Below are 19,191 nucleotides of genomic sequence, written 5' to 3'. Positions count from 1 at the left end.
TCAGGAAGCTTTCATGTAAATGTAAACTTTTGGCCTAGTGATTTTTCAGAAGATTCTTAATGATTTTCCCTATATATTTGTATGGAAAAGTTTGATCCCCTACTGTGGCCCAATCTTACCCCCTGGGGACCATGATTTTTACAAACTTGAATCTGCACTATGTCAGGAAGCTTTCATGTAAATGTAAACTTCTGGCCCAGTGATTTTTCAGAAGATTCTTAATGATTTTCCCTATATATTTGTATGGAAAAGTTTGATCCCCTACTGTGGCCCAATCTTACCCCCTGGAGACCATGATTTTTACAAACTTGAATCTGCACCATGTCAGGAAGCTTTTATGTAAATGTAAACTTCTTCAGCTCTTTGGTTCTTAAAGACCCAACTTTAAGTTAACGCCCCCAAATTTTACCTGTGTCGCGATCAATAATAAGCCGCTGGTCAATCAGACTTTTAACAATAGCGCTTAGGTTGATTGACGTTTGCAGAGACCGTGGTCTACAGCTACCTGAGAAAGATGTTTTGATAACAATCATGGCTAATGATGACCGGCAGTCTTCAGATCTCGAGGAAAGCCCCAGTATACGTACCGGAGTTTTGATAGCATTGACTCGCACCTAGAATATTTTAATTTCTAACGCCCCCTATATAATGCAATTTATCATGGTATTTTCTCTCTCCATCTTTATACATGTATTATAGATTAAACAATCAGAAATCAAACAATAATAATAAAAAAAAACAACCAAACAAACATAAGTTATTGGAATATTTGCTATTAATGATTTATTGTGGCTTTATATTTATAAAAACATGAACAATTCTTTATTGGCGCAGCACATCAACATGTATAATGGTTATATTGCCCATGCGTAAAATTGTTACAGTAGTTAAAAAAATGCTTCTATCTGAGATATCACATGGATTATAAATTACACAATCAGAAATCAAACAATAGTAAAAAAGCATAAATAAGTTATTGAGATATTTCTATTTATAATTTATCACGGCTTTATTTTTAGAGAGAGAGAGAGAGAGAGAGAGAGAGAGAGTTATTGAGATATTTCTATTTATAATTTATCACGGTTTTATATTTATAAAGGTAAAGAGAGAGAGAGAGAGAGAGAGAGAGAGAGAGAGAGAGAGAAAGAGAGTTATTGAGCTATTTATAATTTATCACGGTTTTATATTTATAGAGAGAGAGAGAGAGAGAGAGAGAGAGAGAGGTGTAAAACTGTAGCAATAATATAGATGAAATAATATGGCATGGCAATAGTGTTGCATACGTATGACAATAATTACTCATTTAGTCAATGATTGAGAGTAAGGGAGAGAGAGAAAGGGGGGTAGACTAGCTATGTGTCAGCTTCTGTTTGGGATACCATCGTTACACAAACACTACGTCCACAGAAACCCTAAAGAGAGAGAGAGAGAGAGAGGAGGGGGGGGGGGTGGAGACTTCGTGTCAGCTTCTGTTTGGGATACCACCATTACGCAAACACTACAGCTACAGAAACCCTCAGACGGCCCATATTGAGGGGTATCTTGACCATTCTTCATTTGGTTGTACATGTACACAGATCTACTTGGATTTATTCATTCTCTCGAAACATGGATATTTTACCTACTACACCCACGACACCGCGAACTCACAGGACACCAGGAAGTGCCCGGAAACGCCGGGTAATATTATATTTCGGAAATTATTTATATACGATATATAACAATTTAATTAGAAGTTTTAAAAAGCAAAGGTTTAGAAATGGGCTAAACCTGTCATTTGCAATACATAAATATGACCAAGTTTGAAGGTTTACGGGAAATAGAAATGCGGTATGCATGTAGGTAGAAATTTTAATTTTTTTTTGCACAAATCAAGACACTAAGCATAATTTGTAATAACCTGAGAAATTTCCTGTGTATATCATAAAAATATACACAACTACCGATCTCTTGGCCGGGTAAATTACAGGTAAATAACATTGACCATGGATAAGCTCCGCCCACATTCAGTCATCCGTGGAGCAACCGTATGGTGTTTTTTTGGGGTCTTTAAGGAGAGATATTTTAAATATTTTTTTTCTATTTATTAGTTATCTAAAACTTTCATTCCCCTATTGTGGCCCGATCCTAGCCCCTGGAGTAATGAATTTTACAAAGTTGAATCTGCACTATGTCAGGAAGTTTTCTATTGATCTCAGCTTTTCTGGCTCAGTGGTTCTTGAGAAGCAGATTTTTAAAGATTTTCCCTATATATTTGTGTGTAAAACTTTCATCCCCTATTGTGGCCCCATCATACCCCCAGGGGCCATTATTTTAATAAGCTTGAATCTGCACCATGTCAGGAAGCTTTCATGTAAATATCAGTTTTTCTGGCTCTGTGATTTTTGAGAAGATTTTTCCTATATATTTGTATGTAAAACTTTGATCCCCTATTGCGGCCCATCCAAAACCCTGGGGGCCATACTTTGAACAAACTTGAATCTGCACTATGTCAGGAAGCTTTCATGTAAATTTCAGCTCTTCTGGCCCAGTGATTCTTGAGAAGATTTTTAAATTACCCCACCCTATTTTTGCAGTTTTGTGATTATCTCCCCTTTGAAGGGAGCATGGCCCTTCATTTGAACAAACTTGAAAGCCCTTCAACCAAGGATACTTTTGGCCAAGTTTGGTTATAATTAGTCCAGTGGTTCTGGAGAAGAAGTTGAAAATGTAAAAAGTTTACAGACAGATGGACAGACGACAGAGAACAGGCGATCAGAAAAGCTTTCAGCTCAGGTGAGCTAAAAAACAAAGCAAATTATGCCAACCCAGGAAATGATGCATCTTACAAATGATTGGATAATTATCTGAGTGCTCATTACAAATGATTGGCTAATTACTGGAGTGCTCATTACAATTGATTGGCTAATTACTGGAGTGCTCATTACAATTGATTGGATAATTACTGGAGTGCTCATTACAAATGATTGGCTAATTACTGGAGTGCTCATTACAATTGATTGGTTAATTATCGGAGTGCTCATGCAAAGAATACATATGTAGACCATTAAATTGAATATGCAAATCCTTTGTGTATTAGAAAGCAGTGTTCTTAACTGCAATTCACGATGCACAAAATCCCCTACATGTGCTTATAGGTGAGAATGTTAGGAATTTCAATATTCATAAGGAAACACTCTGTCTCAACAATGCGGTGTGTCCCATTGTCTGAAATGTTTTCTCTGGTCATGGGCGACCTTTATGACCTTTACAGACAGTGTAAATATGCTTTTATATCTCCTACAGACTCACAGAGGAAACATTTTTTATATCCATACAGACTGATGGACAGACGGGGTGTAATTACGTTAAATCTTCAAACTTTGTAGAGAGGGGGACACATAACTGATGTAAGTAGCACAAAATAAACGCAAAATAAAATAACATGAAACATCTATTTTAAAAATGCAAAGGATTTCAACATAAACGTTTCAAATGAAAAGAACACAACCATGTCATGCTTTTTGAATTTACCATTTCTGAAGAACTCTAGAAATTAATACACAGAACGACAAAGTTAATTATCTTAAATTCAAGTTAAGTCCAGCATTTTGATATTCAAGAGTATATATTGCTGCAACTAATCTGTCTCTCTGTATTACCCTCTCTCTTTCCCCCTTTCTCTTTTTCCTTCTCTCTCTCTTTTCCCCTCTCTTTCTATTAACTAATACATAAGCTCATATACTGGAAGAGAGCTAAAATAGGCTATGCCTGCTGCCCATTCCCTTTCATTTTCTGTGAATAAAATCATTAGGAATTAAATATACTGAAAAACAAAATCCAGTACTTCTCTCTCTGTTTCTGTCTCTTTCCCTCCCTCCCTATCTCTCTCTCTCAATTAATTGATACATAGTTCATACACTGAAAAACAAATTTGAGTACTTTTCATGCATTTCTTCAGCTTGATGTGCTAAATAGATTCATCAACAAACTGATAGGGAAGCATTTTTGTAAGATCAACGACCAAACATGATACCAAATTTTGTAAATAATCATATTAATTATCCTATTAATACCATTTACAGTAAAACACACTTATAATAAACACACTTATAGTGAATTCATACTTACTGTGAAGCGACAATTCATTCCCATATATTAGAAATATCAAAAACTTTTATGAATATAATAAAGTTTGGTTATGATAAATTGTAGTTTGCTGACTCTGGAGGTTCATTATAACCGTGTTTTACTGTCCATATTGATGGCTTTGTCTTTACTGTGAATTCTAGATGTATATATAATCATATAATCGTGCTTTACTGTATTCAGCTCTTTAGCAGTACATCACAATCAAGACAATTTGGGCACTCGAATAAATAATTATTTTTCCTTAAGAAATCAATCACTTACAGGAATCACTTAAATTATTGCATATTCAATCATTTATCATAGAAACTTTCAATATTCAAGCTCTTTTTTATTTCTATGTGAACCAGCAACACTGTGGCAGGCAGGGGGGCACTATTTTCTATCATTATCTCATGAACAAAAAACAATCATGTTCATTCATTAACATTCGACAGTTTTCCAATCTCCGTGAATTTATTGGAATTGCATAGCTGACAACTTTAACAGAATTTTAAGTAACCACTCTAATGTCTGAGTGTTTGTCTGTCTGTCTGTAAATTCTAAACACTATAATGGTACTGTGTTGTCTGTCTGTAAATTCTAACTACTATAATGTCTGTCTGTCTGTAAATTCTAATCACTATAATGTCTGTCTGTCTGTCTGTAAATTCTAACCACTATAATGTCTGTCTGTCTGTAAATTCTAATCACTATAATGCCTGTCTGTCTGTCTGTAAATTCTAATCACTATAATGTCTGTCTGTCTGTCTGTAAATTCTAATCACTATAATGTCTGTCTGTCTGTAAATTCTAATCACTATAATATCTGTCTGTCTGTCTGTAAATTCTAATCACTATAATGTCTGTCTGTCTGTCTGTAAATTCTAACCACTATAATGTCTGTCTGTCTGTCTGTAAATTCTAATCACTATAATGTCTGTCTGTCTGTCTGTAAATTCTAACCACTATAATGTCTGTCTGTCTGTCTGTAAATTCTAATCACTATAATGTCTGTCTGTCTGTAAATTCTAACCACTATAATGTCTGTCTGTCTGTCTGTAAATTCTAACCACTATAATGTCTGTCTGTCTGTCTGTAAATTCTAATCACTATAATGTCTGTCTGTCTGTCTGTCTGTAAATTCTAACCACTATAATGTCTGTCTGTCTGTCTGTAAATTCTAACCACTATAATGTCTGTCTGTCTGTAAATTCTAATCACTATAATGTATGTCTGTCTGTCTGTAAATTCTAACCACTATAATGTCTGTCTGTCTGTCTGTAAATTCTAATCACTATAATGCCTGTCTGTCTGTCTGTAAATTCTAATCACTATAATGTCTGTCTGTCTGTCTGTAAATTCTAATCACTATAATGTCTGTCTGTCTGTAAATTCTAACCACTATAATGTCTGTCTGTCAGTCTGTAAATTCTAACCACTATAATGTCTGTCTGTCTGTCTGTAAATTCTAATCACTATAATGTCTGTCTGTCTGTCTGTAAATTCTAATCACTATAATGTCTGTCTGTCTGTAAATTCTAACCACTATAATGTCTGTCTGTCTGTCTGTAAATTCTAACCACTATAATGTCTGTCTGTCTGTCTGTAAATTCTAATCACTATAATGTCTGTCTGTCTGTCTGTAAATTCTAACCACTATAATGTCTGTCTGTCTGTCTGTAAATTCTAATCACTATAATGTCTGTCTGTCTGTAAATTCTAACCACTATAATGTCTGTCTGTCTGTCTGTAAATTCTAACCACTATAATGTCTGTCTGTCTGTAAATTCTAACCACTATAATGTCTGTCTGTCTGTCTGTAAATTCTAATCACTATAATGTCTGTCTGTCTGTAAATTCTAACCACTATAATGTCTGTCTGTCAGTCTGTAAATTCTAACCACTATAATGTCTGTCTGTCTGTCTGTAAATTCTAACCACTATAATGTCTGTCTGTCTGTAAATTCTAACCACTATAATGTCTGTCTGTCTGTAAATTCTAACCACTATAATGTCTGTCTGTCTGTTTGTAAATTCTAACCACTATAATGTCTGTCTGTCTGTCTGTAAATTCTAATCACTATAATGTCTGTCTGTCTGTAAATTCTAACCACTATAATGTCTGTCTGTCTGTCTGTAAATTCTAATCACTATAATGTCTGTCTGTCTGTAAATTCTAACCACTATAATGTCTGTCTGTCTGTCTGTAAATTCTAACCACTATAATGGTACTGTGTGACATCCTTGGGTCAGACAGGTCCTTTTACGTCCAAGTGCAAAACGACATTCACCGGGATGTTTAAATTTTGCACGAGTGAGATAAAATCTGTATAAGTTGTGTGATACGGAATGATGGCTTTATTGAAGCACTGAAAAACAAGGATATGGCCATGCGCAGATCCAGGATTTTTTTTCCAGGGGGAGGGGTGTCAAACTTTAGTTGAGAAAAACCCAGCCCTCTTAAAATGTGCATCTGAGCACTATGGACCAAACTGTACAAAAAGGTGGAGGTTGAAACATGATACATACTGCAATTTAATCTGGTTTTGATGCCAGACAAGATCTTTCTGTCATGTGCTGATTTCTTGTATGAGGTGTTATTCAGCCAAAGATATGATATTTGGTTTCCCTGTCTGATAAATGATTGTACAATTTCTTCTCGGTCCATTCTAATAATGAATGAAGTAGTGACAGTCTAAACTCAAAGGCAGATCTAGAAAATCTTAAAAGGATGGAGGGAGGGTTGTAACCCAAGTTTATATCTTTTCCACCCCAAAAAGGAGGGGGCTAAATGCCCTAAAATGGTAACAAATGATCATCTTTCTTTTAAAAAAAATGTTCAACAGGGGATGCAACCCCAATGGCCCCCTCTAGATCCACCAATGAAACTGTACAAGTCAATGACCCCCCCCCCCCCCCCCCCCCCCCTCTATATCTACCATTGAAACTGTACAAGTTAATGACCCTCTAGATCCACCAATGAAACTGTACAAGTCAATGACCCCCCCCCCTTAGATCCACCAATGAAACTGTACAAGACAATGCCCCTCTCTAGGTCCACCAATGAAACTGTACAAGTTAATGACCCCCCCCCCCCCCTCTCTAGATCCACCAATGAAACTGTACAAGTTAATGACCTCCCCCCTCTAGACCCACCAATGAAACTGTACAAGTCAATGCCCCCCTCTAGATCCACCAAATGAAACTGTACAAGTCAATGCCCCCCTCTAGATCCACCAATGAAACTGTACAAGTTAATGATTTGATGACAACGCAGTAACCTATACTACTGTATGGCAGGCACGCAGTGACATATACTACTGTATGGCAGGCACGCACTGACATATACTACTGTATGGCAGGCACGCAGTGACATATACTACTGTATGGCAGGCACGCAGTAACATATACTACTGTATAGCAGGCACGCAGTGACATATACTACTGTATGGCAGGCACGCAGTGACATATACTACTGTATGGCAGGCACGCAGTGACATATACTACTGTATGGCAGGCACACAGTGACATATACTACTGTATGGCAGGCACGCAGTGACATATACTACTGTATGGCAGGCACACAGTGACATATACTACTGTATGGCAGGCACGCAGTAACATATACTACTGTATGGCAGGCACGCAGTGACATATACTACTGTATGGCAGGCACGGGTTGACATTGTCCAGTAGTTGTAAACATCAATATGTAAAATCCTAACCTAGGGCTAAACAACAAGCTAAAAAAAATGTTGATATTTTAATCATCTGCATATTATGTGTATTGTAGGTGAGAAAATGATTAACAAATCTTTCCAGTTTACACGAAATTATGTCGTGATAACTCCGTGATCTGGTTCTGTCCTCCTTACCTAGCTCAAAAATGTAACAACTAAATTCTATTCCATAAATTGTTAAGGTATATATTTGTTGCAAATTTCAGGGGACACCCCCCCCCCCCCCCCCCCCCCCTCTTTTTCATCACTAGATTCACGCATGATGGCCAGAACGAGACATTTTGTGCTGTGGAGCCTGGACACGCATGATGGCCAGGAGACATTTTGTGCTGTGGAGCCTGGACACGTGTTTTGTTTAAAAACCAACATACTTGGAATCCTAGGTCACTGATCTCCTGCTGCAAGAACCAATCAACTCACAGAAATGATACACACTGCATGTTCTTGTTTTCATGACCAATCATAAACTGGATGCCAATTAATAATTGCTATTTTGAATAACCAATCAAAATGCTTGTTATATCTTACTAGTTCTCCACGCTCCACCTCCTCCTCCAATCCAAGAGCAGGTGACAAGCTGTCCATCATTATAGTTTCCGCCCCTTCCTCCTCTTTCAGGAACCAGAACTGACGATCTGAAACTTTCTTAACACTCCACAGGTCCAATGCAAGTCTTGCCTTGGTTTCGTCTTCCTTTGCCTCCTGAAAGTCACATGTACGAGAGTTACATATGGATTTTGACTATGGATTACTCCATTTACCTGATTGTGATAGAGGGCCCAAGGCAGGTTGTGAATGGTCAACAGGGGATGTTTACTCCACCTCTAGTGTGTTCAGGAGTCAGTGTTTGCCCTGCTTTTTAAATTTTTTTAATTCTTTGTGAAAGGCTTACATTATCAATGTGACTGTCTCTAGCGTGCGAGGAGATATACGTTACTTACCTCTTGCTTGGAGAGGTTGGCGGTTATCAATGTGATTGTCCGTATCGTGCGAGGAGATATGTTGAGAATCAAGTCTGTCGTCGAGATGTCCATGTGTGGGGATCTACCATGTGGAACTTTACTATAGTAGGAGATATCACATGGATTCAAGATCTGTAAAAGACACCACATGACTATTACACGAATTCGAGATCTATTAAGGAGGTCACATGACTATTACACGAATTCGAGATCTATTAAGGAGGTCACATGATGATCACATGGATTCAGAAACTTGAATCTAAGCTACATAGGGGATGCTTGCAAATTCATTATTTTCTTGTGATCTTTAAAGGATATCCTTGCACGCTCCAACAGAATCTTTGACCTCTTTCCAGATGACCTTACTGACCTGAGACTTCCGCTTGTCCCTCTCATTGAAGACGGCTGATGCGATTTGTAGGTTGTTGACACTTGCTGACATGTCTTGTGTCTCTGGGGTCACACGCATACGGAACATCACCTCCATCTGAAAATAAGTCGCAAAAACCGACAGTCACGCAGGGCACTATCATAAACTCTGGTCAATATCATGTTTTCTAACCACGATGCCAAAGCATATATGTTTTCTATTTCACCTTCATCTTGAGTTTGAGCATGCGGGAGTAAGTTATAAAATAATGGTTAGGGCAAAGCCAACATAATAATCCCTGTCACTTTGGCATTTGGGTTTCAAACTGACGTGCAGACGTCTTTCTCTGACCAATAAATCCTCCAACAGGAGTGTATATCACCAATCCAGATTTGTGCCTATCTATCAACTAAAGAGGAAATCACTGATCCAGACTTACCCCCAACAGGAGAGAATATCACTGACCCAGACTTACCCCTAACAGGAGTGGATATCACTGACCCAGACTTACTCCTAACAGGAGTGGAAATCACTGATCCAGACTTACCCCAACAGGAGTGGATATCACTGATCCAGACTTACCCCAATAGGAGTGGATATCACTGACCCAGACTTACCCCAACAGGAGTGGATATCACTGATCCAGACTTACCCCAACAGGAGTGGATATCACTGATCCAGACTTACCCCAACAGGAGTGGAAATCACTGACCCAGACTTACCCCAACAGGAGTGGATATCACTGACCCAGACTTATCCCAACAGGAGAGGATATCACTGATCCAGACTTACCCCAACAGGAGTGGATATCACTGACCCAGACTTACCCCTAACAGGAGAGGATATCACTGATCCAGACTTATCCCAACAAGAGTGGATATCACTAATCCAGACTTACCCCAACAGGAGAGGATATCACTGATCCAGACTTACCCAAACAGGAGTGGAAATCACTGATCCAGACTTACCCCAACAAGAGTGGATATCACTGACCCAGACTTAGCCCAACAGGAGTGGAAATCACTGATCCAGACTTACCCCAACAGGAGAGGAAATCACTGACCCAGACTTACCCCAACAGGAGTGGATATCACTGACCCAGACTTATCCCAACAGGAGAGGATATCACTGATCCAGACTTACCCCAACAGGAGTGGATATCACTGACCCAGACTTACCCCTAACAGGAGAGGATATCACTGATCCAGACTTATCCCAACAAGAGTGGATATCACTAATCCAGACTTACCCCAACAGGAGAGGATATCACTGATCCAGACTTACCCCAACAAGAGTGGATATCACTGACCCAGACTTACCCCAACAGGAGAGGATATCACTGACCCAGACTTACCCCAACAGGAGAGGATATCACGGACCCAGACTTACCCCAACAGGAGAGGATATCACTGATCCAGACTTACCCCAACAGGAGAGGATATCACTGATCCAGACTTACCCCTACAGGAGTGGATATCACTGATCCAGACTTACCCCAACAGGAGAGGAAATCACTGATCCAGACTTACCCCTACAGGAGTGGATATCACTGATCCAGACTTACCCCAACAGGAGAGGAAATCACTGATCCAGACTTATCCCAACAGGAGTGAATATCACTGATCCAGACTTACCCCAACAGGAGTGGATATCACTGATCCGGACTTACCCCTAACAGGAGTGGATATCACGGACCCAGACTTACCTCCAACAGGAGTGAATATCACTGATCCAGACTTACCCCTAACAGGAGTGGAAATCACTGACCCAGACTTACCCCAACAGGAGTGGAAATCACTGACCCAGACTTACCCTAACAGGAGTGGAAATCACTGACCCAGACTTACCTCTAACTGGAGTGGATATCACTGATCCAGACTTATCCCAACAGGAGTGAATATCACTGATCCAGACTTACCCCAACAGGAGTGAATATCACTGATCCAGACTTACCCCTACAGGAGCGGATATCACTGACCCAGACTTACCCCAACAAGAGTGGATATCACTGATCCAGACTTACCCCAACAGGAGTGGAAATCACTGATCCAGACTTACCCCTACAGGAGCGGATATCACTGATCCAGACTTACCCCTAACAGGAGTGCGTTGGATGTGGGATCCATCTGGTCCTCAATCAGAATGATTTCTGGTTTCTCCATGGAAACAATTATTGACATATCACTAGTGGGGGGTGGAGCTTTGGTTGGAGTGGCTGCTGTCAATCAAAATCACATTCAATTTATCAAAATGGTTCATGAAATTACAAAGAAGCATATTATTTCACAGTTTTGTCAATTATGCAAATTTGTCTACATTTCTTTAATATCTAAATTTTCTCCCGTTTATAGATATAACAGGGAGATAAAGTGGGGGGAAAGGGTGTCTACTACCACATGTAAGCAAATTACTGATCTACTACCACATGTAAGCAAATTACTGATCTACTACCACATGTACAGGGTTCGAAATTAACTCATGTCCGTAAGTCCGAGACTAGTAAAAAACGTGCCGGACTAGTGAACTCTCTATAGCACTAGTCCGTATGGACTAGTGAAAATCCGGAAATCAATCTTGAATATGGTAAAGATTTTTAGCAAGATTTGTTCGAGTGTCTTAGATGTTTGAAGTTATGGTTGATTAATTACCTGCATGGTTAAGTGTTTGTGTGACTATGACATCCTGAGCTTCCAAACACATGGAGTGCATTCGAGACCGCCGTTCTTCGAACATGCACAAATGTTTTCCGGACTAGTGAACATCAACAGTGACTAGTCCGTATGGACTAGTGCTTGAAAAAGTTAATTTCGAACCCTGCATGTAAGCAAATTACTGATCTACTACCACATGTCAGCAAATTATTGATCTACTACCACATGTAAGCAAATTACTGATCTACTACCACATGTCAGCAAATTATTGATCTACTACCACATGTCAGCAAATTACTGATGAGTAATTAAGAAGACTACAAGAAGTTGACAAAGTTTAAACCATTTTGTGACAAAAAGATTACACCTGATCTAGTCACAATCTATACCTCTGTTTTGTGTCGGAGTCTGAGATGCTGCTTTTGCCTCGGGTTTGGCCTCGGGTAAGCCACTGGTGAAAAATTCACCAAGGGTCATCAGGAAATCAAGACATACTACAACCCTGATACTGGAAATCTTCACTTGTACTGAAAGAAAGAAAAGGATGACCTAGTAACTTCTGCAAAATCACAAGGACAAGCGTTATTTCATAAAATGTGGATCTCTAATTATTTCATAAAATGTGGATCTCTAATTCTTTTGTCTGTGATCTCCTCTTTTTTCCATTAACTTTATCTCTTTCCCCGACAAATCTCTCTATCTCTCCCCAAGATACATACATCTTTATCCTGGCTGAGATTGTTAACTCAGATACCTCTCTATCTCTTTCCCTGAGATTTCTCTCTATCTCTCCCCAAGATACCTACTATCTTCATCCTGACTGGGATCTATCTATGAGATATTCTCGATCTCTTTCCCTGAGATATCTCTCTATCTCTCCCTGAGATACCTACTATCTTTATCCTGGCTGGGATCTATTTATGAGATACTCTCGATCTCTTTCCCTGAGATATCTCTCTATCTCTCCCTGAGATACCTACTATCTTTATCCTGGCTAGGATCCTGTGTAAAGTTCACATCTATCATGTTGTCCTGTTTTCCCTCTCCTGACAATCGCTCTACCATCCTGAAAAAATAAAAAAAAAATCTATACTAAGTCAGAGAAATTTCGTTGCAAGTTTTAATTCGTGTGGGAAATGGAGAAACAGGGAATGATGAATGAATGGATTAGAGTGATTGATTTAAATCAAGCATTCCTTCCATTTCACAAATAATTGTCGAGAAAATGAAAATATGTACAGTAAACCACAGATGCAGGGAATATGCTTATAACGAATTCACACTTGCAGTAAAACTCGGTTATAGTAAACAGTTATAATGAATTCACACTTACAGTAAAACTCGGTTATAGTAAACAATTATAATGAATTCACACTTACAGTAAAACTCGGTTATAGTAAACACTTATAATGAATTCACACTTGCAGTAAAACTCGGTTATAGTAAACAGTTATAATGAATTCACACTTACAGTAAAACACAGTTATAGTGAACATACTTATAATGAATTCAAGCATACAGCATAGTGATTTTCATTCCCTGTAGTTTTAAAACATATAAATTTATTGGTAACTTAATGAATGACATTTATAACGAATTAAAATTGTTGGTCCAGGCCTCAGTACTTTGCTATAAATGTTTTTCCGTATAGAACCTGAAACAAGGAAATTAATAGGGTCTTTGAACACCTCAAAGAAAACCCCAAAAAAACATGATGTCATTTGTTGCTGACAGAGTAATTAGGTCACTGAGTAATTGGGTAATTAAGTAATTAGGTCACTAGAGATCAGCATTTCTCATGATCAGAGGTGACAATGATCAAAATGATTAGTTTTCTTAATTTCTGTACTTTGATTTTCATAGAACTATGAATTTGGTACTTTATTTTTTAAAATATTGTTATTCACATTTCATTCATGATATTATTTACACATAATTTCACGAAACTAATCATCAGTGGAAAATGAATTTCTCGTGAATACACTCTTACACATCACCTAAAGCAAGAAATAATGATTCACAAAAGTTATGTCACGTAAATATATGTATATACATCATTGTATTCTGTTCAATATAAGGTCAAGTTATAAAGTCAAACATGCCCATCACCATCTGCATACATCCCCCAATAACAAAGCACCAGGGATCAGACAACATAATTAAGCATCCCCCAATATCACCATCTGCATACATCCCCCAACAACACAGCACCAGGGATCAGACAACATAATTATATATACCCCAATATCACAACACCAGGGATCAGACAATATAATTATACATCCCCCAATATCACAACACCAGGGATCAGACAACATAATTATATATCACCCAATATCACAACACCAGGAATCAGACAATATAATTATACATCCAACAATAACACAACACCAGGGATCAGACAACATAATTATACATCCCCGATAAAACAGCACCAGGGATCAGACAACATAATTATACATCCCCCAATAACACAACACCAGGGATCAGACAACATAATTATACATCCCCCAATAACACAACACCAGGGATCAGCAACATAATTATACATCCCCCAATAACACAACACCAGGGATCAGACAACATAATTATACATCCCCCAATAACACAACACCAGGGATCAGACAACATAATTATACAACACCCAATATCACAACACCAGGGATCAGACAACATAATTATACATCCCCCAATAACACAACACCAGGGATCAGAGAACATAATTATACACCCCCCAATAACACAACACCAGGGATCAGACAACATAATTATACATCCCCCAATAACACAACACCAGGGATCAGACAACATAATTATACAACACCCAATATCACAACACCAGGGATCAGACAACATAATTATACATCCCCCAATAACACAACACCAGGGATCAGAGAACATAATTATACACCCCCCAATAACACAACACCAGGGATCAGACAACATAATTAAACATCCCCCAATAACACAACACCAGGGATCAGACAACATAATTATACATCCCCCAATAACACAACACCAGGGATCAGACAACATAATTATACATCCCCCAATAACACAACACCAGGGATCAGAGAACATAATTATACAACACCCAATAACACAACACCAGGGATCAGCAACATAATTATACATCCCACAATAACACAGCACCAGGGATCAGACCACATAATTATACATCCCCCAATAACACATCACCAGGGATCAAACCACATAATTATACATCCCCCAATAACACAACACCAGGGATCAGACAACATAATTAAACATCCCCCAATAACACAACACCAGGGATCAGACAACATAATTATACATCCCCCAATAACACAACACCAGGGATCAGAGAACATAACTATACAACACCCAATAACACAACACCAGGGATCAGAGAACATAATTATACAACACCCAATAACACAACACCAGGGATCAGACAACACAATTATACATCCCCCGATAACACAACACCAGGGATCAGAGAACATAATTATACACCCCCCCAATAACACAACACCAGGGATCAGAGAACATAATTATACATCCCTGATAAAACAACACCAGGGATCAAAGAACATAATCATACACCCATAAATTGGTTACACAAAGTAGTTACCCTATTACAGGGATGCCAACCCATTCATCCACAATTCACCATACTATAAACCGGATGCACTTAGAATACTAATGGGGTTCTATTTTTCACAGCCATGATATTTTGAACCCCCTGTTCTTGGATGAGAAACTTATGTCTTAAACCCTTCCACATAATGATACACCTCACGTGAGATCAGCCCCTCCCAAAACTATACACTTACCAAATCTGAAAACAATAAGGGCAGTCAATATTTTGCTGCGAAAAATTGAACCCAGGTCAGTATATTATATCCATGATATTATGAACCCCGGATTCAATATTTTATAGGGGGGGGGGGGGGGGGTCATTATATCGCAGCGAAAAAGTGAAACTAGGTTCAAAATATCATGCAATATATTCAATCTAATTAAAATCAGACTTCTTAAATCTGCGCCGTATACTTTGCATAAGAAGATCTGACATAACCCGACCAGGGGTCATGTTTATGTGACCTTTATGTTAGCCAATTAGCACTCCACCAATGAAGTCGTCGGAGTTCACAATTCAAGGAAAATTGCTGTGATTGTTTGCTTCGAAAGAAAACACATCGCATCTAGATGTGACGTCACAATGCACCGTTTACATCGACTGGCGTTATATTCCTCACGTTATTTAAGTAAACCATCTTGAAAACTATTCAAATCATACCTATTCATACATAAAACGCAATTCACAATTAATTTAATTTGCCAGTGGGTGTATTTTATATCATACGTTTTGTTGTTTGTATGAACGGATTAGATTAGGCATTATTGCAAAAGTTTAAAATTTCTTATGTGAGAATATACAATTTTATAGTGTGTAATAAACTTCGTGGGAGAGAGATTACTGCAGCTTGTTTATGAATTGCTGGGAACCGCCTAAATAGCCACCATTGTCTGTATGGCTCAATCTGACTGGCTGATAGTTTTCAAGAATATTCCAAGCAAAAGGTCATGTGGATGTGACCCCTATGGGGTTATGTTAGATCCTATTGTAGCGATTGTGAGCGTATCTTAGGGTCTGATTTTAATTAGATTGGCGATATATTGAACCCTGGAGGTTCCAATATTTTGTGGAATCAAAATATGCTACAATGGCCAAAATGGGCACATATATCTAGTAAGAGCTAGTTTTAGTGACTTTATAATTCCAGGAAAGACAACTATTGCTATATAGAACAAGATTGCTACACGTAACCATGTCCCCCAATGCCACAAAAAAAGTTGAAACGCAAAAGTCCCATAACTCCTGTAAAATCTGTCGAATCAAAATGACGGTGCAATATCATCAACTACATATGGTGACTAACAATCCTACAAAATTTGAACAAAATCCGTTGAGCGATTTCGTCGGAGTTGCGTCCAGAAAGTGAAGTGGGACGAACGCACAGACACTGATATTTCTATGTCCCTTTCCACGTTGTGGTGGGGGACAATAAATTGTTAGCGAAAATCAAGTTTAGCAATTTCAACACTGGCTAATAATGCTAGAATTAAATCCCCACTAAAAACTCTGCTTATACAATATACATACATGTACTATTAAACAAGATGTAATGTGAGCAATGCTCACTAAGAATACCCCCCGCTTACCCCAATCTCCAAAAAGGGTGTTGTTAATAGGTATAAATTACCTCTTTCCTGAGTGTAAAAATATGGTATGCCTTTGTTGAAGAAAATGGAAGATATAGTCCGAACACAAATCCATGGCATAAACCTATAATTTTGACCTTGAGATCAAAGGTCAAGGTCATAAAGAGGTCATGAATGTACATCACACATAGTCTCATGTTGATACACCCATGTCTTATGGTATGACTACGTCAAAACCCTATAATCAATTTTGACCTTGAGGTCAAAGTTCAAGGTCATATAGAGGTCATGAAGGTACTCAACACATTGTCTCATGGTGATACACTCATGTGTCAAATATGGTATTCCTATGTCAAAGAACAAAGAAGTTATGGCCCGGACACGAATCCATTGTAAAAAACCTTTAAGTTTGACCTAGAGGTCAAGGGTCAAGGTCATATAGGTCATGAAGGTACTCGGCACATCGTCTCATGGTGATCCACCTGTGTGACATATATGGTATGCCTAAGTCAAAGAACAAAGAAGTTATGACCCGGACACAAATCTCCACAGACAGACAGACGGACAGACAGACAGACAGACAGAGTGATTCCTATATACCCCCCCCCCCCCTGTAATAATTACAGCTGAGTATTCAAAACATCAACTTCATTTCATTAAGATGCTGATGTTGTAAGACATTTTTCATTGATATCATTTCCCCGTATTATCCTTAGATTTATTGCAGAAATGGGACAGTTCAGTCAGTCATGTATCAGTCATTTCATTTGAGCTAAAAATCAAACTTTCAAAATAGCCACAACTTACACAAAATAGCCGTAACCACAAAATAGCCGTAACTGACACAAAACTGAACAAAATTAATCTGAAAATACCCAGCATAGAGATATACACGGAATACAACATGTCCATAAAAGCTGCGAAAATTAAAATTAATCAGAGAGAGTCTCGAGACAAAAAACAAAATTAATCAGAGAGTCTCGAGACAAAAAACAAAATTAATCAGAGAGTCTCGAGATAAAAAAACAAAATAAAGCAGAGAAAGTCTCGAGATAAAAAACAAAATTAATCAGAAGAGTCTCGAGACAACAAACATTCTACAGAGAGAGTCTCGAGATAACAAATATTCTACAGAGAGAGTCTCGAGATAACAAACATTCTACAGACAAATTGACTTGAGGAGCATGACAAACAAAACAATCATGCATCTCCTACCATCTAAATAACTACGGAAACGACCAGTGATAAACATTGTCAAAAAATCGATGAAACGTCTTCAAAAGCATGCAACATTCAGTGCTTTACCTGATGGCTGCCGCATGAGAGCTAAACAGTTAAATGAGGAATTAGTGAAACACAAACGTAATTAATATTATTAATTGTTATTGATTATCATCATTGAGATATTTAATTATTGTAATATTTCTGAGAATGAAATTTCACCCTCATCAATGTTGGTTATTTCAAATTCTATAATTTTGAAACTGTCCCCCAAAGAAGACCTTAGGTGTTCACTTCCTGTTTACCTTTTGACCCCTCCTTCCTGTTTCTGTTTCCTTTTGTCGTCCAGCACTGTGTCCTTGAGTATCACCTTCGTTGTCATCGAGCCATCACTCTTCATCTGACCTTCGACCCCTATGACCTCCAACATGAACTGACCCAAAGCATTTTCTGCAGATCGAGAATTCTCGCCTTCTTTTGTCTGAAGAAAAGGCCAGTTACTTTAAAATACATACAAATACACAAGTACACTAGGACTTCTATTAAGGGGGGGGGGGGGGGGGGCGGAGAGGACTTGTTTTCAACATTAACATTTGTACAGTATGTGACAGTCAAGTTAAAAGATCTTAACCTAAAACTAGTAGAGTGTCTATACAAATGAAACTTCAAAGACTCAGAAAACCACAAGAGCTACTGACCAGGCTGCTCTCTCCGATGTACAGCGTGGCTGAGAGAGTGGTGATCTGGAAGTTAAACCGGAGTTGTGTGTACAGCTTAAATGTGTCCGACTGTTCAGGGGGAGTAACTGTTATCGACGGAGAACCTGCTACAAAGGGAGATAATTCTGTCATTAATCTTCAATCATGCATAAATTTTGTTACAATTTACTGTGAAAATCCTTCCATCAGTGAACATGTTAAACATGACAT

The 19,191-nt window shown here is 38.3% G+C and overlaps 1 protein-coding gene across 8 annotated transcripts in view; it reads right to left on the bottom strand.

The window, feature by feature from the left end:
* LOC125662074 (intermembrane lipid transfer protein VPS13A-like) overlaps nt 1–19,191 on the bottom strand; it is a 194,987-nt gene that overhangs the window by 90,450 nt on the left and 85,346 nt on the right. For 4 of the 8 annotated variants that reach the window (XM_056147820.1, XM_056147826.1, XM_056147825.1 and 1 more), the window contains 9 exons: nt 18,961–19,088; nt 18,568–18,743; nt 18,347–18,367; nt 12,814–12,899; nt 12,223–12,360; nt 11,276–11,400; nt 9,183–9,299; nt 8,792–8,944; nt 8,379–8,552 (listed from right to left, as the gene is read on the bottom strand). In XM_056147820.1, the coding sequence (XP_056003795.1) occupies nt 8,379–8,552; nt 8,792–8,944; nt 9,183–9,299; nt 11,276–11,400; nt 12,223–12,360; nt 12,814–12,899; nt 18,347–18,367; nt 18,568–18,743; nt 18,961–19,088 (1,118 nt within the window). The remainder of the gene's footprint in view (nt 1–8,378; nt 8,553–8,791; nt 8,945–9,182; nt 9,300–11,275; nt 11,401–12,222; nt 12,361–12,813; nt 12,900–18,346; nt 18,368–18,567; nt 18,744–18,960; nt 19,089–19,191) is intronic. The other 4 variants (XM_056147822.1, XM_056147821.1, XM_056147823.1 and 1 more) reach the window with 4 other exon arrangements.

The sequence above is a fragment of the Ostrea edulis genome, chromosome 8 (genome assembly GCF_947568905.1).
Source record: "Ostrea edulis chromosome 8, xbOstEdul1.1, whole genome shotgun sequence".
In the NCBI taxonomy this organism is placed as follows: Eukaryota; Metazoa; Mollusca; class Bivalvia; order Ostreida; family Ostreidae; genus Ostrea; species Ostrea edulis.
This window is presented reverse-complemented; position numbering and strand designations above follow the sequence as displayed.